Source organism: Poecilia formosa, unplaced genomic scaffold (genome assembly GCF_000485575.1).
Source record: "Poecilia formosa unplaced genomic scaffold, Poecilia_formosa-5.1.2 Scaffold158, whole genome shotgun sequence".
Taxonomy (NCBI): domain Eukaryota; kingdom Metazoa; phylum Chordata; class Actinopteri; order Cyprinodontiformes; family Poeciliidae; genus Poecilia; species Poecilia formosa.
In genome coordinates, this window is record NW_006800097.1 from 783,123 (window position 1) to 806,782 (window position 23,660).

The following is a 23,660-nucleotide window of genomic DNA, read 5'->3' on the forward strand; positions in this document are numbered from 1 at the left end:
CAGCTCCTGTTTTATGTGTGATGGTATGCTGCATTCTGAAAAGCAGGCTACATTTTGTATGAAGCATGCACTTCAATTATACATCCGATGGTACCATTATAGCTGTGTAGTGATGTCATTGCTTACTGTTTAATGGTGGACTACCATGTTTACAGCCCACTGCTGACATTATAGCATATATATGAGTGTACTCTGTTAAACCTGTTTAAATAATCTGCTAAATTTAGAAAAGACAAGTTCTGATTGGTGCTTTTGATAAAATGGGTTTGACGGAGGTGATGGGTCACAGTATGGAAAAACAAGCAGAAGCAGAGCTGACTGTTTAGACAGAAGCATATATGTGGAGATGATGAGCAAAGCCTACAATCCATCTTTGGATCTGACTTTCCGCAGAAAAATATGTAATTATAATGGGAAAATTATGTAAGCCCATTCCTTAGTTTGTTCACAAAAAGCACACAATGTGTTTTAAAGAATCTGTGATGATTGTAGGATAATTTAATTCATGTTTGACAGTCTATAAGTAGAAAAGTATTAAATGCTTCCCCGTTTTGTTTTTGCAAAAATCAAACATTTTCCTGTGTTTGGATCTTCATGTTTTAGTGTTGATTCATGTAAACAACTACACAGTAGAGCTTCAGGGATCCTGTATTGTAGCTGTGTAGCTAAACATACAAGTGATGCGAACAATTTTCAGGTTTCTCTGCTGAATTTGGGGATGTCATTAAAATAACATGTACAAATATAGATTTTTAAGTGTTCCCTTTTATGTTTTCTTGTCTTGCAGAGTGAAAACTGTGGGACCTGTGAACGACCAGATCGGGAACATCTCATTATCAAGTGGGGGAATTTTCCCAGCTCCCCTTCTTTCAACTTTCAAACTCCTGTTGTACATTTCACTTTATTTTTTTCTCTTTCCCCTCTTTTTTCATGGCCTGGATGAAGGATTCAGAGCTTTTTCTTTATTTTCTTCTTTTTCTTTTCCAACGAGACCAAAAGCAGATGCCAAACTGACTGTGTCAAAAAAAAGAAGCAAAAAAACAATATTTAATGAAACTACATTTCTCTACATAATCATACAGTATTTTGTCAAACCAGCCTCAGAACCTGATTTATTTGCCAATGTGACCCTTTAAGTCCACCATCATATTAACAACTTATTTACTCCTGACTACTTAATCTTTCAGTGTTTGCTGCTCTTAATGCGAAAACTGCGTGATTTTCCTGCCAAGACCATAATCAGTGCATTATTGGTTCAAAGTGCTTTATAAACAGTTTGCGGAGTGACAGAGGAAGCATGTGGTGAGAAGTGATAATTCTCTGATGGCGTCTGAAGGTTTTATTTTAAATCGGAGCGCCGTTTTGACTGACGGGTAACACAAGCCACGTTTGACCAGATAAATCCAAGCCCGCCATCATCACCGCCGCCGCTGCTATCTCAAAGGCTTAGACGTATACTGTCCTCTCAGTCTGCGCTGTGAAACACTGTTGACACTTTGCCTATCTCCTGCTTCCAGTTGCTTACATTAGAAAGGCTTCTCAGTCATTGTCGTCTCGTTTCTTCCATTTGTTGAGCTTGATTACTGACGTGAAATCCCCCTTTATCAAGTCCCAGTGAGCTCTTCAGCATTCTTCTTTTTACTCCTGAAAAAACATGCAATTTAAAACCTTTCACTGTACTCATGTTTGTACGTGAAAGAAAAAAAAAATTATAAGAAGGAAAAATAAAAAAGATCATAACCTGAAGCCATACCGAACACCAGCCATACAAATTAACTTTTACATTTGCAAAGCTTCTCACAGTGTTTTAGAGTTTTGTTTTCTAACAAAGTGATCTTCGTCATATTGGTGCACACACACATTCAGGGAACCCATGAGGCAACTGCTCATGAAAAACCCCCAAATTCTTATGTTTGGAGGAAAGAGGATCTTGTAAGTTTGTAGTTTTTCTAACTGCTTTTTCCAGAATTGTGCAGTCGGATCGTCCGCGGCGTCAAATTGTGGCAGCCACAGCGACCACGCCGAGTTCCCCGTCTGCGTCCTGTTTTCCTCTGTGTTGACGGATGAATCCAGACAGTTTCATGTCTGTTCTGTGGGCAGAACCTCGCTGCCCTGCTAGAACCGGGCCCAAGCCCTCCTTTGTTCTCTTCTGTTGGGCCAAGCTAAACTCAGAGCAGAGACACTCGAGCAAGGGTACCGATCGCACATAAATCTGCGGCTTTTTTGTTTGTTTGTTTTTTAAAAGAAAAGTCTTCAGTTTTTAAGTTCTTGCCAGCTTCCATTGACATTCCAGGTTAATGGACTGACCATTTCATTCCAGTAGCTGCTGGAAACACTTTTTTTCTTAAGTCCTGATGCTGCTCAATGCTGTTCATCTGCAGTAAATTCATTGAACATCATAGCTCAGAGTTTTTAAATCCCAGTATTTAGACCAAACTCATAAGCATACAGACCTTTACTGATTCATCCAAGTTACTTAGTGGAGCTACTTATGGGAATTGATGGTGTCCTGTAGAAGATGTACAAACTGAAGAAGCTTGTGCCAAATTCAAACTGATTTTCTTTCAGCTTGTTAAACAAAGAACTCTGAAGCTGCCATCACTGTTGTTTACAGACACATAGCCTGGAATAAAATTATTTTCTTTCCATGTCAGATTATTATTATTATTATTATTATTATTTATTTACAACGGACAACAGAAGTGCCAAACTCCCAGAAGAATAGATCCAACATCGGTTCAAGCGATCTGAAGTTTACATACAGCGCTAAATGTTTACAATCCACCGTTTCCATAGCAATTTGTTACGTGCCAAGCCGAGCGTTCCCGTTGGTCATTTTGTTAAGAGTTTACAGTTTTCCTCAAACTCTTTTCTTTTGTTTACAGTAAATGTGTAAATACTGCCATTTTGAAAAGTTTTGAGTTTTGGCCAAGGGGAAAAAATGCCACTCTGTCAGCTGACAGACCTCTACTAATTATTCAGAACCCAGTGCCATTCAACAGTCATATTGTGAAGTTAATGTTGGCTGGTTTATTAAACTGTTTTACAGGCAGTTTGAACAGGGCCTAAAATCTCTGAAAACCTCAATGTTTACACAAGCTGCTTTTGGGAGGGATTTCTATCCAGAGAAATGTTTACATTCAGATGAACGAGTGAAATGCCAAACACATTCATAAAACAGCTGCTGAACCGCATCTGAACTAAAAACTGAAGTTAGAACATTTTCATCACAAAGGTTTTTATATTTCAGCCAGACGCCATCTTGGAGTTGAACTCTGACAGTTGATTTCCTTTTCTAAATCCCGGCTGAAGAACTTTACCCCAGAACAATGAAGCCCACGCTTTCAAAGAGGATGATTTCCCTTTTTGTCATGCTGTTGCTTTTCTCCTGCCTCCCCGTCTCCTCCCTGACCGTTACCGTGGAGCGGCGAGATGCCGACGGCAACGCCAGAACGCTTGACGGCAGCAGTGGCACCTCTGCTGGAAAAACGGGCAGCGCCTTGTTCCTCCTGACCGGCTACAAGTCAAACCCCCGTGGCGGATCCAAAGTGCCACCGAAAGCGGCTGAGATGAAGGACGATGACGATCCGGCGGCGATGGCTGAGCTCCCCCCGAAGCCTCTTCCACAGAGGATGTTTCCACGGAACACGACGGAAAACCCACTGAAGCCTCCGCTCAGCTGGGCCCAGGTGGCCCCGCCGCTGGTGGATAATGGAGAAGTTTGCAGGTATGAATGTCCTGTGATGCAGTTATTTTCGCTAAAGTCAAATTGTACTTGTGAAAGTAAATTATAGCAATCCAAAAAGTATTCTGCCAAGCAAATGTAAAAGGAAAAAAAAAAAGCACTACAAAGGTAGTAAAATAACTACAGAATAAAAGTTGTTCCACATTTTGAGGCTTGTATACCTGTAATTGAAAAGTCAATTGGTATCAAAATAAACAAAAAAAAAAAAACTATAATCCCTACTTCTATTAAAATAACATTATACTTTACAGTTATGTTAATAATGTCACATTTGAGTCTTATTATTTCAATTCTGATACATAAAATTAGGCAGAATTGTAGAATAAACACTTGCTGAAGTTAGCAGTAGTTTCCAGTTAGCCCCAGCTTCAGTCCGCTGCTTTACATTCATGCTTCCTGTTATGTGGTAACAGTTAAAAATGAAATTGCAGTATTACTTTAATAAAAGGGATGGGTGATGCTCCTTTGGAATCTACATGACAAAAGTTTTTCACAATTGGAAATGCATTCAAACATCTTTTGTAAGCATGAAACAATTGGTTTAGGAATCTTTTAGCCAGCTGGCCAACAGTGCACAGGTGTAGGTGGACTAGCACTATGTTACTTAATGCTCCACAAAAGCCAAACTAAGCTCTGGTCACTGTGACTCTTTGCCTGGTATTTATTTAAAATGACTTTAAAGTTTAAGCTGTCTATTAAACTATGTTTTTTTAAAAAACCTTGAAGTGCCTTGGTTCCCTAGATTCACCTGTTAAGACATGTAACAAACCTCTAAATATGTTAATCTCCAGATATTAGAAAAAGTTCCACATGAATGGAAATACAGCCAGAGAGACTAAAAGCATGTTAGAAACAGACAACGGATAAAAAGCTGGGCTTTTGCATGAAACATGTTCATGTTGTCCAGCCAAATCTGCAGGTTGAGCTCATCCCTGTTTACCAAGGTCAAAAAGGGAAAATAAAATACAATGAGAAAAATTGACGGGAGTAAGAAAAACAAACGGAGGCTGAAAATTAAAATCTGAAAAGTGCATTTATTACTTTGGGTTAAGTTTAAGAAAAAGGATTATAATGTATTGCCTTTTGCAGAAGTGAGGCTGCTGTTTGAGTGACTGCAGCTTCCACCGGCTCGTTTAATGTGTTCATCTTACTGAATGCCATAAAAGCAAGGAACATCATGATTCTCCTGCAGCTCTCATCTTGATCCCACCAAAGCTCATGTTCTGCACTGAGAGGCGTCTTGCTGTTGCTAGGCAACAGATAATCAGCTCTAAATCAGTTGTCTGTTGGCAAGCCACACACTGCGACCACATTCAGGCAGCCAGAAGCAGAACAAGCAGGGAAATATAAGACAAGATCCAAAACGTACATAAGCTTTCAACTTTCTGTCTGTTTTAATTTCTTATTCATGACTTCTGTTAATTTCTATCTTGCCTTTTGTACTAGTGTTGGTTTTTATTTTATTTTTATACACTCCAGATTTTAAGACTTAGTGGAACGTGTCTCTGTGATGAAACACATTCATCACAGAAGTTCAGATTTACGTTTTATGCTTTGCTCCCCAGGGGTTACTATGACGTCATGGGGCACTTCGACAACACGTTCAACTGCTCCAAGGGCACGTATCGCTACTGCTGTGGTACCTGCCAATACCGGTTCTGCTGCGAGCACCGGAGGAACCGACTGGACCAGGAGTCCTGCAAAAACTACATTTCCCCTGTGTGGGCTGACCCGCAGGCCCCCGTCAGCGTGCCTGCTGCCAACAAGCCCGACCCCGACTTCGAGACGCTGCAGCAGCAGAGCAGCAGGTCAGGGTTGAAAAAAATCACATGATGCATATAAATAATTAGTTTAGATCAATGTACACCAAATGTATTACCAAATCGTCAACCTTAATGAGAACCAAATATAAATATAATTTCATATTAGGATTTCAACTTTAGGGAATATCATTGTAAAGTCTTGGTAATGGGTGAGAAAGTAAATAATTTGAGTCCCAAGGAGTGGACAGGCCTGAAGCTTTGTTCACACAGCAGGTCTTGATGCTCAATTTTGATATTTCTGCTGAAATCTGTTCTTTTTTTGTTTTGCATGGTCCTACACACCGACTAAAACCCAACCACAATGACACTTAAGTGTGAACCATTTACAAACCTAAATCGACAGGAAAAGATCGTTGACATCACACTACAGCACACTCTTCATGGGAGTAATAAAGGATAGAAATGTGTTTGGATTGTTCAGCAATGAGAACCGACAGTTTTGTCTGAAGATCAGTGTCTGATCTTGAGTCTGTTTTGGATGTGCAGTCAGAGCCAGGACTGGTATTATAATCAGATGTGTTTCTAAATTTTAGTACCACATTCAAAGTGGAACAGATCTGATTTTTTGGGTTTGGTTTGTTATTACAATGTGAAAACAAATTATAGCAATCCAAAATATGAAGTTGAATTGAGACCTCTGCTCCCTGGTCTAAGCTCATATTGTTTATGAATGCAGAGGTTCAAACCTACTGAAATACTTAACTGAACCTTTTTGGGGTCAAACTGCGATTGAGAGCAGAACACTAGAAATCATACATTTTTCTCTTTTTCTGCCTGTGTCTGCGTGACTTTGTTTGTTTGTTTTTCTCCAGTACGGGTTACGTGATCGGAGGGGTGATATCCTTCACGCTGGTGGTGGCTGTGGGCGTCAGGGTCGCCTTCAGCAAGGTGGCGCGTCGACCCCGCAACAGAGATGTCAACATGCCCAGGTGAGACCGACTGAAGAGCTGTCTCATAGAGCCCGAAATAAAATGTGTTTCATTATTTTCCACTGAGAGAACTTAAAGTAAACAGTTTAAAAAAAAAACTGATGATTTGAATTTCCGTCTCGTTCTGGGCTCACTTTGCTCTTCGACACCCACCAGAGTTAAAACAGGCTGGGTGATTTGTGGTAGCAATTACTGAGGCGATGGATCAGGGAATTGTTGTTTACTATTATCACGTTTCATTTAATTAAAGTCTGCCCTAAAGGAAAGTTAACAGTGAGGAAGAAATGCCTATGAATTACTATGGGAAAAAAATGCACTGCGTTTATCAAGCTACTGACCTCCAGCAGTCGGGGGGGAAGAGGGGGTTTCTCGTTATAGTTTTCATTCAGGTTTCTGGGACTGGGTCATGTGTTGCTGCTCTCTCAATTTTACCATCAAGTATTCACTTGGGGGTCTTTAAGGTTTATTTTTGAGCTTCTTCATCAGCATCTCCAGACAGGAATACTGCTCCGTACATATAGGGTTTAAATGATTTAAGTTTATGTTTAATATCTCAACTTTTGACTTAATTTCAATATTAATGTACAAAGTGAAAGATAACTGACACTTTTACTCCCATAATTTAAATGGAAGGAAACGTTTTTTTCAAAGTGATTCAAAATGATGTTTGACATCATTAAAAAAAACAGAACAAGACATTAAAGATAAAAAATGCATTTTTTTGAATGATTCTCTCCTTTCACGTTTCTCTGCTCTGATCCACTCATCTTCCCTGCACTGACTCAGATCCCTGGTGGACATTTTGCGTCACCAATCGAGCCCCGTGCAGCAGGGAGACAGGAACAACGCCGCCGTGCTGACCGCCACCACATCCGACGGCCGCACATCCAAAAACCTGTACACCCCCGTCCTGCAGTTGAAAGACAACCGCAGTAAGTGACAGAGCGGCGCGAGTCGAAGCCAACGCGTTCGCATGCTTGCGGAAGTGAAAACATAAAGCGACAGTGTCACATTCAGGTTACACGAGCCTTCGGATCCGGCTTGCTCACTGCGTCCCGAGTGATAGGGAGGGTAATTATCACTGCTGTTCTCCTGGTTTTCAGATCTCACTTCAAACTCAGTAGCAGTAACACAATTCGCACTTGAGGTGGAAAACATTTTGCTGGGACTGAGATGCTGTCAGACGCTGCAGTTTTACAGGAAAGTAAAGGAATAAACTGGCTTTTAAGCTGAAAACACACAGATAAGGAAGTTACTAAAATATTTAACTACAAATCGTTTTTAATTATCTTCCTCTTTTACTATTATACAATATATGCAATTACGAGAACTTTGCAAAGAACCGTATACATTTCTGAGCCACATATTTCATACAGGAAACATCGACAGATTATTTGAAATATAACCATGAAAATCCTATCTAATTCACATTTTGACCTTTCATTTTGACTCATTGTCATTTTTTGTGACGATTAATGAAATGTTGAGAAAAATGCAAAGCTTATAGAATTTAATAAAGTGGGACATGGAATATTTTTGTTACGATGGGGATTAGTGGAGGTGAGAAAGCTCAAAGTTGCAGTGAAAATAAATGAATTAACCAATATTCTCCCTTTGCTTTTCATTCTCTTTCTCTTCCTCTGATTTTCTTTCATTCTCTCCACGATTTGGATTGTTCTGCAGAAAATACTGATGAGATAATTGTCAAACCTTCTGTTAGAGAAGCTCCTAAGTCATTTTGTATGTACATTTTGCTGAATTAAGCTTGGTGCAAAATTCAGACCTTAAAACAAATGAAACAGACAGAAATATAATTCCTGGAGGGAATGCTGTTTTCTCCTTCCTGTCCATTTCTCCTCTCTCTGCTGTCTCTACCGCTGTCCCTCTCTGTCTCTTTACTGACACAAATGCTTACGCGACACACGCTCTCTGTCTCTCGAGTGGTCGTCCATCAGTTTGTTGGCTCTGCTCTCTCTGCAGCTGGGAACTTGCACCACCCTTTTAACCAGCAGGGGTCTGCCTCCAGCCCCAAACACTCTGCTACCATCGGTAAGCCACGTGGTTAGCAGCGCGAGTCCAGCGCGGGCGGCGGCGCGCTGCCGGCCGGACCCACGGCCTCCCCACCACCCTGTTCGTCTGTCTCTGTTGGCCTGCCGGATCGCGCTCTTAAAACAGCTGCGCCAGTCTCAACACTGTGTCTGTGTGTTGCTTCTCTGTGTGGAAGCTGTGTTGAAATTGGCACGTTGTTCATAAGAGCGTGAGCTGAAAGTTGTCTGGCCTGCCCTGGCTTTACTGCAAGTCTGTCTGCCCACCTCTCGTCACCCACTACCACCACAAGCCTGCTTCCAAATGTGCTTGTTCTTCTCTCTTTTCTTTTTTTTTAAATCTCTCTGTGCCACAGTGACGTGCGAGTGCGCTTACAGCTGACACCGAACATGAGAGGAGGGTTTGCTGCGAACAGAGCGCCTCTCTGTTTCTCCCAGCTTTGCACCAAGAAAACAAAAAGCAATGCTAGTCATTTATCTTAAAAAAAATAAATAAAACTGATGTAAGTTACGTCCATGAAAGGAAATGAGCTGCTCCTGAATGCAAAGTAATGCTGATGAAGGTTCTGTAGGATGTGGTTACCATGGCGATCTGATGGTAAAGAGATCGGTGTGATTTCCACTGAACTTTTTAAGTTTTAGTGCGAGTTATTCTGAGCGTCTACACCTACATGCGTTTCCTCTGGAATGAATTACACAAGAAGGCATCTGCAGTGATTAGAGCCAGCTCTGCCTACAGATGTTACACTGATGGCGTTCATTAGTAAAAGAAAACTAAAAGTAATTGATGTGTTCGGTTACATTTAGAATCGAAGCCTGGGAACGTCTTCCATTTGTTGTGCTGGCTTTAATTTGGGTTAATGGATATCAGGAAGAGAAAAATCTTTCAAACACCTTCTGGATTTTAGCTCATTAATGTCCTCTAATGAACAGGCAGTTGTGGTTTTAGAGCTTTTAAACCTTTATTGGATCGTTTGTCCTCTTTTAGTCATGTTCCATTACATGACCTCTTCTCTCTTTGGCTTGTTTCTTTTTTTTTGATGGATTCTTCTTGTTTTTCCATTTTAACAGCCACTTTATTAGAGTCACATATTGAACTTTATCCCAATTTTCAGTCCACAAATTTAAACCCGCGAAATCAATTCTTGTTAATAAAACTAGGTAAGGTGTTATGTTTGATCATTATAATGTTTTAGAATTTTCCCCAGAATTAATGACATTTATTCCCATGATGACAAATGTAAACTTTGATGGCAATTCTAGATTTGCTTAGAAGAACTTCAATAAATAAACAATAACTTGGCTAATAAATCATAAACTAGAAGGGATTTATTTTTCAGACAACTGAAATTTAGAAAAAAAAAACATTTTGGCTTACTTAAAAAGATGTGTTGTAATTGTTAAAAATGAAAATGGCTCATTTCCCATCCACAGATGTTTTTTTTTTTTTTCTCTCACCCTACAGTGGTTAATCTAGTGGATAGGCGGCAGTGCAGGGAGGAGCTCAGTGAAGTGATTCCCTGCATCACATAAAATGAACAAATCTGAGAAGATTTCCTTAAAGATTCTCTGTACATATGCAAACACACATGAACACACACGGTCACCTTTGCATTAAGTTGTATGCTGGTACATAAACAGTGTGTTATGTTCAGTCCTTGATGCTTTCTGCTTGTTTTCTCTGTCAGCCTTCATCATGTTCACTTCCAGCTTTAAACTAAAACTATCGCAGAACTAGCATTGCTTTTTTACACAATGTATGTGCGTGTGTATGTGTGTAACAAGTACAGAGGTCGATGTGGTGTGTGTTCCCTGGGTGGCACTTAACAGAGACATCATTGGCCATTACAGCCCATTACTGTCAATGGTCAATGACCAGTATATGTCCTGCAGTTATCTTAACAAGATCGCAGCCCATAACCGTTCCCACCCTGAATGAACTCTGCTAGTGTCTGTATTGAAGACAGGAAACGGTAAATGGCCACGTTATGCAACCTTTAATTGTTGTTCTCCAGTTTTTCCCGCTCTCACTCCCAGAGGTGTAGTTTCTCTTTGTCTCTCCTCATAGATCCAACATTTCTGATCCCCGTTTGGATGATCATGACTGATCGGCATGTTTCTGATTGAAGATCTGAGCGTTTGATTCCACATGTGAGGTCCCTGCTGAGTGCACCCACATGTTGGCTCATTTACAGCTCCGTCTCTCTGCTGTTTGCAGCATATATGAATGTGTTTGTATACTTTATGACGTAACTGATATCAGTGTACATGCTGCAAAGCAGGCATCTATGCCCCCCTCTCCTCCTCCTCCATGTTGCTAACCTCACATAAGACAAGTCATTTCTGTGTTTACTGATCTATGTGCTGCTTTTGCACTTTGCATAAATGTGACTGTATGTGCACTAAGATTCCTCCTGAAGCCATCAGTGTGTTTCTGTGTATTTATATGTGGCTGATATGTTGGTGTTGCAATCTTAGATGAGCAGTACAGAGTTGTATTTATAGATGGTCGCCATGGAGCTAAGAGACACTTCCTGTGTTCACTGATAGTTACCCAGCTTGTAGATTCTTCCTTTGTTCAATCTTCCCTTTCCTTTCTACATTTACTTTTTTTGCTTCTTGTTTATATTATATTTTTTTTCCATTTTTTTTCTTTTCTCTACCTTTTAAACATGTTACATTTCCTTTCATTTCCTCTTAGAGTTCCTTTTAAAAGTCTTTACCCCTTGGTTATTTAAAAATTTAATTATGTTGCAACCAAAATCTTGAATTAATTTTATTGGGGTTTTGCAACAGACTCAAAGTAGCAACAGTGAAAAAGAGAAAAAAAAATGTTAAAAGTGTGTTTCTGTGTATCTCTGAGTCCTTTGTGACGTGTCTGTACCAGCTTTGCATGTCTTGCGATTGAAATTAAAATATTTTGGTCCGTTTTTCTTTGTAGCTCAATCTCAGTCAGATTGAATAGAGAGCATTTGTTGGCATCAATGTCATATTTAGGTCTGGACTTTGACTGGGCCATTATAACACGTTGTACATTTAGAAGCTTTGTCCTCCAGGTATTTCACGCTGCGTAGATCTGTCCCTCTCCCACATCATGATGCTGCCACCATGTTTCTGGTTGTGGAAGGTGTTTTTGTTCCACAAAAAGTTTAGAAGAGCACTTTCTTTCACATATTTACTGGCATCCATAAATGTTTTTTTCATCCTTTTTTTCTTTCTCTAAGGATGGCCATGTCTTTAGATAAAATTTCTTGATGTTTTAGGATTTTTTAATAACTTAAATGTTGAAAATCGTGTATAATTCTCCTTTTGCCTCATAGTTATGGACTACTTTGTGTTTCTGTCATGTAAAAACCCAATAAATTACAATGATGTTTCTATTTGTAACATGATAAAAGTCTAAGGGGTTTTACTCTTCCTGAACTCTCACCTCATTGTTTTCCTTCTACTCTCCTTCCATCCATTATATTTTTCATATTCATATCCAATCTATTTTCATCTCTAACTTTTGTTTCTTCCTCCTGTCCATCTCTTCCTGTCGTTCCTCAGAGCGCGGGCCTCGTTTGAACAACACCTCCCAGCTGTCGTCTGGGCCCAGCCTGATTTCAGGAAGCGGTAAAGGTTCGGGAGGGGTCGGCATCCTCACCGGGAGCATGAGACACAACAGCAGCCACCCGTCTTTCTCCCACTCCTTCCACAACCTGGCGCAGCTGCCCCCGTCCTACGAGGCGGTGATGAAACCAGAACTCAGCCGGTACAGCTCCCTGAAAAAACTGGGTGAGTTATTACTTGTTTCTCATACGAAATGCTAATTAAAAGTGCTACTTCTGGTTTGGCCATTTCACACACTTGCAGTAAGTGTTTCAGATAATCATTCTAGCATTAACATCTGATAAGGAAAAGAGGTTCTAGTTAATTCTACGCGGACAGAATTTACACAAAACATTCTTTTCCTGGTTCATAAACTTGGTGCTTTGCTGTGAACGGCATAAAATTTAATGAGCAATGCTTCAGCTGCTTTCTGTGCACCTCTCGAACTTCCCTTAAAATGTAGTTTTTTGCTCGTGTTGCACCACCTGTTGGTTAAACAGTTTGAAATGTTTATTCAGACGAAGCTCACATTATATTATGTTTCTTCATATGCATCTTGTATTGCAGACTTCTGCCCAGGTCCCTCTTGGCAATGAGATCTGGATCTCAACGGAGTTTACCTGGTTAAATAAAGGAAATAAAAAAAATAAAATAATAATAATAATAAAATCAATTTCAGCAGATTAGCCAATTAGGAATTTAAAAAATTGGGAAAATGACTATGGTTCTGTGACATAAAATGTATTTGATGTAAACAAAAACTTCTAACAAAGCTACTGTATTTATTTTCAAGATTTCTCTGAAGCAATGATGGAATTGATAAATTCATGATGCTTTATGTGATTCATCAATTGGGACAAAATGAAAACGGTTGTCTACTCTAGGGGGGATTTTTGATTCGCTAAAACCATTGATTTAAAATTTATGAAAAATAAAAATAAAACAAGTGGCTGTTATTTGTGGTCACCAGAGTATATAAGTGTGTTTGTTTTTTGTTTTTTTGAAGGAAAAATGCCTTCCTCCTTTTCTTTCCCATCATCATTATTCACTACGCTGCAAGATTAGTGACAAAAAGTGCAAAGTCGTAGAATCTCCTCCTGGATTTCAGCAAAAATGTACACGAAGGTTGTTCTCTGAGATTTTTGAGACATGCAGAGGATTTGAATGTGGGAGCACAAATGTCAGAATCAGTCAAACCGAGCGTAATGCTGAGTTTAACCTGTCAGAACAAGTGGAAAAGAGCAACGTGGGCGCTTTTGCTTCGTTTTACTCGTTTTTGCTTGCTGGTATAATGCTCTTCATTATTTGCCAGTGTTGGGAGTACATCCCAGCGTACTATAAATGTACTGATTTATGGATGCAAAACAGGTTATATAAAAGTCCCATTTACTGTAGGTCAGCAGCTTTGTTGATCATCCTGCTATGAAATCTGCTGCATTCTTTGTGGGTCATTCCAGGAAGACTTATGTCAAGAAATGACAGAAAGCTTGATTGAAAGTGGTAAAGAAAAGCTGCAGTATAAATCAAACAGGAAATGGCACAGATGAGAAGGACGGAAGTGAAAAGGATGAACGAGTGAATTTAGAGAGAAGGGCTGATCAGAAGACGGAGAGCAGAGGGGAATTTTAAAGGCACTGACAGGGTGAGTGACGATACGGCATGAAGGTAGAAGATAAAGGAAGATGCTGATGCAGAGGTCATTCGGGGGAAAAGAAGGGAAGTGGAAGAAGGCACTTGTGGAAAGAGATGGGGGAGGGGGCATCTGCAGAGGTCTGGCTGCTTTCGATGAGGAGGAAACGATTTTCGAGGCAGTTGCTTCCTTTACTTCACTCACTCTGTGATGGCCGAGGACTGCAGGGGGAGGGGAGTCGCCCTGCAGGCCTGTGACGGATGGTTACTTCATGAGGGACGACCCTTATGAGTCTGTGTTCAACGAGCATGGCGCTACATGGATGGAATGATGTGAAGGCGTAATCGAGAGGAGGCTCTTTATTATTTCGATTCAGTCAAAAGGGGAAACGCTCCATAAATACAGAAGGGGAAAAAAGGTCTCTTCGTATTCAACAACCGATGATCTGACTTCTGGCAAAAATAAGACTCCAGTCAGTGATTCGCATCTTAGTTTTTTTCTTCTTTTTTCCTCTCCACCAATCCTCTCCCATTTTTAGTTTAATAGTTATACGGCTTATGCCGACCTGTAGGCAGTTTCAGTGTAGTTCAGATTTGTTTACAATTAAAAATAATGTTTCAAATATATAGCATATTTATACATACAAAACAGAGGTTTGTGTGGAGTAGTTATTAGTAGTCAGCATCTTTCCTGTAATTAACCGTTAGATAGGCTCCATATTTTCCCTTTGGCAACTGCAGATAGTTGAAAAAAAAATTAACAGCATGTTAAATGTTGCCACAAAGCTTAATGGAGGGAGGATCAAATTGTGGACACATTTAAATTTAAATGTACCTGTATGCTTTATATAAATATTATTCGTCTACCTGGTGGGTAAAAGCTGTAATTTCAGAGTTTAGTCATGGAACTGGCTTCACCTAAAACAAAACTGTACTTATCCAAAACAGTGTTGTTCTTAGAAGTGAATTTTTATAAACAAATTACTAAAAATGCACTGCATGCAGAGCTCAGGGACTGTAAATCACACAAAATTGCTAAATTATACCAGGCAGGGTTCTGAGAGGTATTTTTGTTGTTTGAACTCCATGTAATGAGTCTATAACAGCTCTGCTTCATAGCTACAGTCACACAGTGGTTAATATGTGTGTACATTTAGATTTTATGAGCACATAGGAACAAACAATGAAGATATTTGTTGCAAAAAAATCTGATTATATTCCCTGATTGTGTGATTTTAAGTTATAAACTCTTTAAAGGATTAGTTAAGAATTTGTCAGATTTTGCACTGGGCATATTATCCACTTCTGTTTACATCATTTCTTTCAACAGGTGAATCTTGGGGGAGAAACAGGTTTTATCTTTCAAAATCTTCATAAAGTGTCAGTGTGCTGTTGTGCCTGCTTAGTTCTGTTGGACATGAGGTATGAAATTTGAGCAATTTTGAGTTTTACTCCCTGCATGATTATTTTCCATTTATTAGGGCCAAACATGGACATCAAAATCCAGTTTTAGACATCTGGAGATAAAAAAAAACAAAAAAACATTTATATATTCACCCAAATGTGAAAATGTAGCTGTCCTATCAGTCCCATAAAGCTAAATGTTTTGAAAATAATATATTATTAAATATTTTTAATCTTTAATTAGTGCTTGAGAAGTGTTTTTATGCTACTATAGATCAAGATGGATTTCATCTATTATAATAGATGAGAATCATATCCCCTACTCCAACATCCTTCTGCTCATCTTTCTAAGCTTATGAATAGACAGAGATGTAAAATGGAGAGATAAAAATAAATGAGGTGCACTAGCAGTGCTAGCTAACAACTGATTGTGTCATCCAAGACATGCTACTGTGAAATATTTGAAGATACTTATTATTATTACAGTGTTTGATTTATTGTGAGTGAATTGCGAGTAAAGATCTCATGAACTGACTGATCTATATTGTTAGCTGGCATAGCACCTCTTCAGACAGTGTGAGTCATTGTCACATTGAATTAAAGCGCTGCTTTTGGTTTTCTGCAAAACAACCTCCATATTTTCATCAAACAGTTTTTGTGGAACAATTTTTTTTCAGGATGGGAGTGAAATGTCAGAATGACACAGAGAGTGGATGAAAAACGGCCTCTCAGCTACTGCTGAATGAAACCTGCTGCTTTTGATGTGCTTCCCTGCAGAAATGACATCGATAAAGGCTTCTTTGTCCACGGCCAGGCATAAAAAAAAACCCTCGAGATAATTTGGCCTTAAACAGAGCGAGCAAAGAGAGAAGAGGGAGGGCAGGGTGAGGACATGAGATCATCAGGGAGAATAGAAAAAAGGGAAATGAGGCAAAAGAAAGGTAGACAGAAAACCTCCACATTTGGCGGAAATTAAGGGGAGATGGAGGCAGAGGAACAAATAGAAAGAAAGGAAGAGACCTGAGAAGGTGAGAGAAAAAAAGACAAGAGGAGAGGAAGAGGTAGAGAGCTAGCTGGTTAAAGGTCAGGTTTTAAATTGGCTCTTGTAGAGCTGCTTCCATGGAAATACTTTGAAGATTAAAGCGGACTCGGTGTATGGAGCAGAAAGCACAGAAACACTGTTATTTCTCTATTAATGAACACTTTCGTCTCTGTTGACTTTGTTTCTCTATCCTTTCTCATTCAGCCTCTGTTACTTTGTGTTTTTTTTCCACTGTCCTTTCTCATGTTTTATTCTCTTATGCCTCATTCTAATTTATTTTATCTACGTTTCATCTCCTCGTTTGCTGCCCATACTCCTCTCTCAAAGAATTTCACCTCCCCTCTGTTGCAACACTCCATGCATTTCTTTTCCCATTGTTTTTACATCATATTCTTTGTTCTGAACATTTGCCACTTTTGTCTCTTATTTCTTTTTTTTTTTGCTTTTTTTTCCCCCTGCAATTCCTTTTTCAACTTTCTGTTTTTTCTGTCTTGTCAGTGTCACTGGAGACCAAAATGGTTGTAAAGGGAAGATCCCTTTAGTTATTTTCCATGGTGTTAAGTTTTTGTCACTTTTGCATATTTCAGACCATCAAGACACATTAGAAGATTTGAGGATAAAGTCTAACTTTATGCTTAAGGCAAAGCTAAAGGATTTCAATCATGTTTTTTTGTGGATGTGATGTTTAAATTGAGATGCATCCGAATGCTCACCTTTAGGAAAGTTTTACTTTTGTCCTGCCAGTCGATGGAATACTTTCCTGAAAGTCTCAAGATGTTTTTCCAGGCTACTGACTTCAACCTAGGGGGGCGATAACCTTTCAAATTTTTATTTCCAGTTTCTTTAGATTGGGACACAATGTGTTACTTTTTGAGAAGTTTTAGTTGGCTTCATGTTGCCAGATGTTTCTACGGATCAGGAACCAGTCAGGCCTAGATCTGGCTAGTGAAACTCAACCACATTTAATTCATGATTTAACGAGAGGATAAGTATGTCATGTTGGTTATTTTGGTTTAGATTGCTTGTTTTTCCTTTAAAAATTGTATCCTGTTAATAAAACCACACTTTGAATTTACTCAGGTTGATTTTTGTTATGAAAATGTGTTTAGTGATTTCAAAACAAGTAACAAAACATCAAAAACTTTAGAAATCTTTTAACATCAGTGTTGTTTTTAATCAGATCAACTTGCTTGTTAAACCTTTTCCAGGCTTTAAATTGGAAAAGTTGCACAGATGCCATAGATGCCAAGCCTAAACCTTTAAAATAACAGGCAGCTGTAAAAAAAAACAAAACAAAACAAAAAAAAAACTACAACGCATTTAGATGCTGGGCTGTTAATGTTTACTTAACATCATTAATAAAACGAGTCACTCGGTTTAAAGATAATCAACTGATGTCACCAACTTATCTATCATTGGAGAGAATGGTTTGTTTACGTTTAACAGATTCTGTTTCTTTCCCTTTTTTATGCAACAGAGAAAGAACTTGATGAATACTCGGGTTATTACACCTCCAAACGTCGCTCCAACAACGCTCCGCCCTCCTTCCACTCCTCGCAGCACCACCTGCCCTGGGGGGGCGACTACACACTGGGCTCCAGGGGCACCCTGCCCCTCCATGGGTCCCGTCCACACCTCCACATCCCCTCCTCCACCCCGAACCCGTACCCGCTTCCCTCCCAGACGCCCCACACCAGCTCCACCTTCGACAGGCCGCCTCGCCGCGTCCGCTCCCAGGACCAGCTGCTGGCCTTCGGGGAGGGAAACACCCTGTCCCGCCTGAACAAGAACCAGCAGCACCAGTACTACAAAGCCATGATGAGTACCAGCAGGAGCTCCACGTCACAGACGCTCCGCAGGTGAGCTTAGAGCCAGGAGACGGGAGATGATCGGTTCTGACAACCTGGAGAGAGAAAAGAGATCAGAGAAGATGGAAATGAAAACGGATCATAATGAGATGTGATCCAGAAAGGATGGAGAAAGGGAAGCAAAGGGAAGCAGACTGTAAGAAATATCATTTCATTAAAGTTTCAAAAGTCTGACAAGGTGAAGATGCACACCGGTGGACTTCCAAGACGGAGCATTTCTGGCCTGTCAGTTAAGATGATGAAATGAACAAATCTGTTTGAGGAAAAAAGAATTAAGATGAAATAATCTGGTTGCATAAGTGTGTTTACTCCTAAATCAATGCTTTCATAAAGAGCGTTTTAAAATGTAGTATTTTCTTTGTTTCTATACGACACTAGCCAGAGAAGTAAAATGCTGAAAGAAAAAATATGGAATAGAAATTATGTCTTATTCATCATCAGTTAGCCGTCTGATAACCGATATTAACCAATATTAAATATATAAAGGACAGGGTTGGAACTTTATGATGTTAATGCTGATTAATTTATTACATGTATTTTAACATGTACATTTTTACACAACAAACTCAATAATCCCGTTTTTGGGCCTATAAGATCTGATGCTTTTCATTTAATAAAAACATCCATGTGACCAAAAAAAAACCGATTCACTCTTCAAATTTCTAATTTCTTTCCTACGTGGAAAGAAATTAGAAAGACGTGGCACCGTACGTGTCCTGTCCGTGTTTACAGTCAAATTAAACGGCTTTCTGCTTTCAGGTCTCATGAGCGTCTCCTCGTCTCTCCGGACCGTCTGGAAGATCGCCTGATGACGATGGGTCTGCCGATGGGAACGATGGAGAGAGGTGGGGGGAGCGGGATGGTTCCCACCATGGGCCGACTGAGCCACCACCAAAAGGCCCAGTCGCAGCAGAACATCTGTGCCACGCCGTCCATGGACCGCCACCACATGATCAAGATGAACTCCCACCCGACATCAGGCCACGACCACGAGCGCGGCTCCACAGCTGTGCCCGTGATGGGGATGCACGGCGGCTGGGACTCCCACGGGGGCCACAGCGGAGGAGGAGCAGGGATAATCGGGGGCCAGCCCAGCGCGCGGCGCATGGCTTTCGCCAACAAAAGGCAGAACACCATCGAACAGCTGCACTTCATCCCCGGAGGCGGAGGAGGGCAGGGACTGCGGACTGGAAGTAAGAACGAGGTGACGGTGTGAGAGGAGGAGAAGGAGAGGAGGAGGACAGGTGAAGGATGAGGAGAGGAAACCAAGAATAACGAAGAGAGATGAAGAAGAAACAGAAATGAGTTTCACCCCAGCTGGCTGCTCAACCTTTAAAAAAAATTCTCCCCAAAAAAACAATGGTTGATGACATCACTCATGTTAGTAAAGCCAACCGATATTCCTCTTGTCACTTTATGTTTCGAAAAAGAGAATATTCAGCCATTCTTTGCAAAAGGAAGGAAAAAAAATCCTCATAAAAAGAGCAAAAAAAAATGCAGCTCAGAGGCTGCTGGGTATTCGCTGTGACTTTTATTGAAGGATATCCGCCGAGTTGTTGAGTCGTCCTTGAGTTTTATTGCTCTGTCCTCTGAGTCTTCGAGTGCTCTGACAGAAATTCATCTGTCGTTGAATCCACTGTGGATGGTGAAGAGCACTGAGCCTGGAGAGAGACAGGTTTGCTTGTTGTTGTATTTATAACAATATTTAGAACCAAACAAGTTACTTTTGTATGAAAATAACTCGATATTGATTACATTAACATGACTGAGCCCTGTAGGATTTTGTGTATACTTAGTTGAACACGTATTTATCCTCAAAACCAGCCGATTTGTAACTTAAAGGCTGGATTAGACGATCATCGCTTTCTGTAGTTGTGATTGGACTATTAATGTAAAACTGCTGAATCACTCGAGCCAAGTGCAGTTAACTGTCATCTGATGACTCTACAGCTTCAATAATTCAAGATTAGAAATTTAGGAATAAAAACAACACTGCTGCCACAAAGGCCCAGTCACACCAGCACTTCACAACAAAACAAAAGAATCAAGTCAAAAACAAAAATACCAGTTGGCTGACAAATTTTAATAAGTTTTTCTTCCATGTTTATTTTATGTTAGTTCAATTTTCTTCTCGTTTCCAGTAAATCTCAGTCACATGATTAAGATGCACAGACAATGCTTTGACCAGCTAGTGCCACTTCCAGTTCTTGTTTCATCCTGACCTGACAGTTTTCATGTTGAATTTCAGGACTTTAACACATTTCAGATAATTTTATGTCGACTTTTTATTTATTCATTTAACAATTACATGTAACAAACACTGATCATAAATAGAAAACATGTTACAGGCAGTAGTTTCTAATCCAACTGAGAAAGATGATCCTCAATTATACTTATCAAATCTTTCCCTAAATGTTAGCTAACGTTTGCATGTTGTATGTTGATGCATTCATGAGCCCAATTTCATAATTTTGCTGTATTTAATTGAACAGCATAAAAACATGTATTTTTAACTTTGATCACTGCTGAATTGACTCGTGACCAAGCCAAACTAGACAGGCTTGTATAATCTGAGAATATCTTTGTCTCTAATCTGTACCCCTGCTTTGAACTCATGTAATTAAAACTATGCATAAAACAACTGTTATTTGCATGTTGATAATTTATGGTGATACATAGCCCAAATTGTACTAAAAGACTCATGTATAATTAATTTTTTTGCACATTTTCAGATTATCAACAATTAATTACAAGATATTTCTATTGATTTTGATTCTGATCACCATTTAAGCCATTTGACTATGAAATATTTTTTTATTGTGATCCCTGATCAAATAAGAATTGCTGTGAGAAACCTCTGGTTGCTATTCAGAATATCATATAAAAACCCATTTTGTCTTTTAGACTATAAGTAAATTATAGAAAATTACTTTAAATCACGACTGGTCAAAGCAGGTATGCATCAACCCCAAAAAGAAGTTTAAATTCACACAAAAAATAAAAAAAATATATATATATTTGTTGGACATGTTTTCTTCTAATTGTGAAAAGTCAGGTGTAAAGTGAGCTGTAAAAGTTACATAAGTGTAAAATGACCAGTATCCATCTCGTATTGTTCTTCCTTTTGCATTATGTTTTTTAAAATGTAAACAATACTGGCACCTATTGGTCCATTGTGGAATTTTTTTTTTTTTTTTTTTTTTTTTTGATGAGGTAAATTTCTTATTTGGACTGAGATTTTTATTTTTTTAAAAGCTCTTTAAAAACAGTTCTCCCCCCACCCCCTAACAAATCAAGTGAAATACTTGTAGCAGCATAGTTGGAGCCTGAAATTATTACAGGTACTTAAACAAATTCAGTGACGCCTGTGTGACTGGGCCCTAAAATTACCATTCAGTATGTAACCATGTTTTAAGCTAACTTAAAGCCTTGTACAGTGGATTCTAGTGAGTGTACGACATTTATGAAACGTAATAGTGAGAATGTTTTGAATTAGACCTCTCATTAAAAGGATCCGATCTGTGAATAAACATCCCCCGGCCATGTTTCAAACTTTTCACAAGTAACTTGTAAAGTCGAGGGCTTCTTTTTGCAGCGCACTGGCATAGAACAGACCCTCCCGTTCGTCCGAGACGCCACACGCTTCCTGCAAGTTCAGCTGCTCACCTCGCACCAAGGGAAGGAAGGCAGACGGGTTCGAGGCGGGGGAACAATGGACACTTCACACTAAGGGCTAAACTGAATTTATCTTTGTGTGTCTGTGCTCTAAACAGTGTCTGCTTCTCATTTTCATCTCTTGTATCTGTCGGGAGGCATGCTCGTGCTTATTTTCACAGATTCCTTCATGTGTAGAGAGAAAAGAAACATGCAGGGGATTTCTGCAAAAGAATCTTTGTGTAAAAATTTAATTTTGTTGAATATTGCTGTGGGGGAGGAAGCTTTCCATAAAGATGTCATATTTTTGGATTTTTGTTTGTTTCTCTGCCGATAAGATGGACCTTCTGGCCACACTGGCTGGGTTTCTTTTTCATAGTGAAGTTATACTTTGATAAAGACTGAAACCACTGATTGAGTGATGCTTCCTGCCAGCCATTTGTAGTTTTATATGTTATGTACTCATGTGTTAACGGTTTGATTTAAAAAAAAAAAAAAAAGAAAAACCCGACCTCCCTAAATAAGAAAGTGAGCACTCTTATCATGATCTCTTCTTTTAAACATGTATTTATTTTTTTAATCTCTGTGAATTTTAATGTATATGCCTGAAATTTCAATTTTACAACTTTCTAGTGGAGTTGGAAAAAAATAAAAACAAAAGCAAAACCGTTGTAATCACAGGAACAAAAAAGAGCCGATGCAATCATGGAGAAAAGACGGACCGCATGATGATGTCAAAAGCCAGTTTTGGAGATGTCATACTGCTGACTTATGATGTCATGGCGTGTATGTATCTAATTGTACATGCATCTGTTTCAAATTTACGTACCCGTGTGTTAGAATCCCTGTCATTTTTGTTATCGGAATGCTGACACTCGTTTTGACTAAAATCGATCACGAAGATGATACTTCGATCCAAAATACAATTTGTTGTTCATATCAGCCTGTTTGTGCTTTTTTGGTCTTCCATTTTTGTCCCTTTTAATGTCACGTTTTTTTTTTTTTTAAGAGGGACATTGATCACTCCCACCCCTTCAATTTGAGCTGTGTTCACCAAAGCAAGGACTTTTTAAACATTTCAAAATGTACATTTTTAAAGACTTATATGGTGATAAGTTATAGCAGTTATAGGGACCTGTAATAGCTGAGTGCATTGATTTATCGCATGGTTCATCAGTTTGTGTCGCTGATGTTTGACAGATTAGGTTTTTAATGCAGCTTCTTCCTACGTGCTCATTTTTACAGAATTTTAAGGGCATAGAAGTTTGAAAAAAAAGTTGCAGTTCTTGCAGGGGGATCAAACCTAATTTAAAAGTTTTTAAGCAACAACTGCTGTCACTGAAAATAATATGTTGTGGCTTGCCTTAGTTGCTTTTAAAGAACCGAGGGTAAAAACCAATGAGAAAATGTTGAAATATGAATTCAATCTTTTGATGTCTCACTCATTTCTCCTCATAATTTCAGAGGTTGTTTACTGTTGTATTCCATGTTGAGTTAACGGTTCCCCTGATGAAGCTGTGTGCCTGTATTTATGTGTGAGTGTGTTAACCACATGGGTGGGGGGGAGGCATGGGCATATTTGTATTCTCATAGCTACTCTGCATACCTCAAACTGTATGATAAATTATTTATAACACTCCCTTATATGTCTATTTCCAAGAATATCCCAACAACGGTCTCACAGATGTGCAACCCTTTTGTTATTGGTGATCAATTCTTGCATTTGTAGAAATCATACTGTTTAAATAATAATAAAAAATATCCAACTGAATCTAATTTGTCTGTAATGATTCAAAGTATGTCTTACATTAGGAAAAAAAAATGTTTTACAGTTTTACAGCTGGGGAATGTAGGAAAGAGGAAGAATATTACACACTCAAAAAAAAATAAATAAATAAAAGGTAACTAAGGCAAAGGTGTTTAAATGAAA

At 39.2% G+C, this 23,660-nt stretch overlaps 1 protein-coding gene across 2 annotated transcripts in view; it reads left to right on the forward strand.

Annotated features, from left to right (window-relative positions):
• The window catches only part of LOC103146428 (protein shisa-7-like), a 38,106-nt gene extending 14,605 nt beyond the window's left edge, over positions 1-23,501 (forward strand). The window contains exons 2-9 of one of the 2 annotated variants that reach the window (XM_007564345.2): positions 788-3,727; positions 5,311-5,553; positions 6,381-6,497; positions 7,284-7,429; positions 8,478-8,546; positions 12,092-12,319; positions 17,686-18,067; positions 18,836-23,501. In XM_007564345.2, the coding sequence (XP_007564407.1) occupies positions 3,330-3,727; positions 5,311-5,553; positions 6,381-6,497; positions 7,284-7,429; positions 8,478-8,546; positions 12,092-12,319; positions 17,686-18,067; positions 18,836-19,292 (2,040 nt within the window). In that variant the 5' untranslated portion in view covers positions 788-3,329 and the 3' untranslated portion in view covers positions 19,293-23,501. The remainder of the gene's footprint in view (positions 1-787; positions 3,728-5,310; positions 5,554-6,380; positions 6,498-7,283; positions 7,430-8,477; positions 8,547-12,091; positions 12,320-17,685; positions 18,068-18,835) is intronic. The other variant, XM_007564346.2, reaches the window with a different exon arrangement.
• The last annotated feature ends 159 nt before the right edge of the window (positions 23,502-23,660 follow it).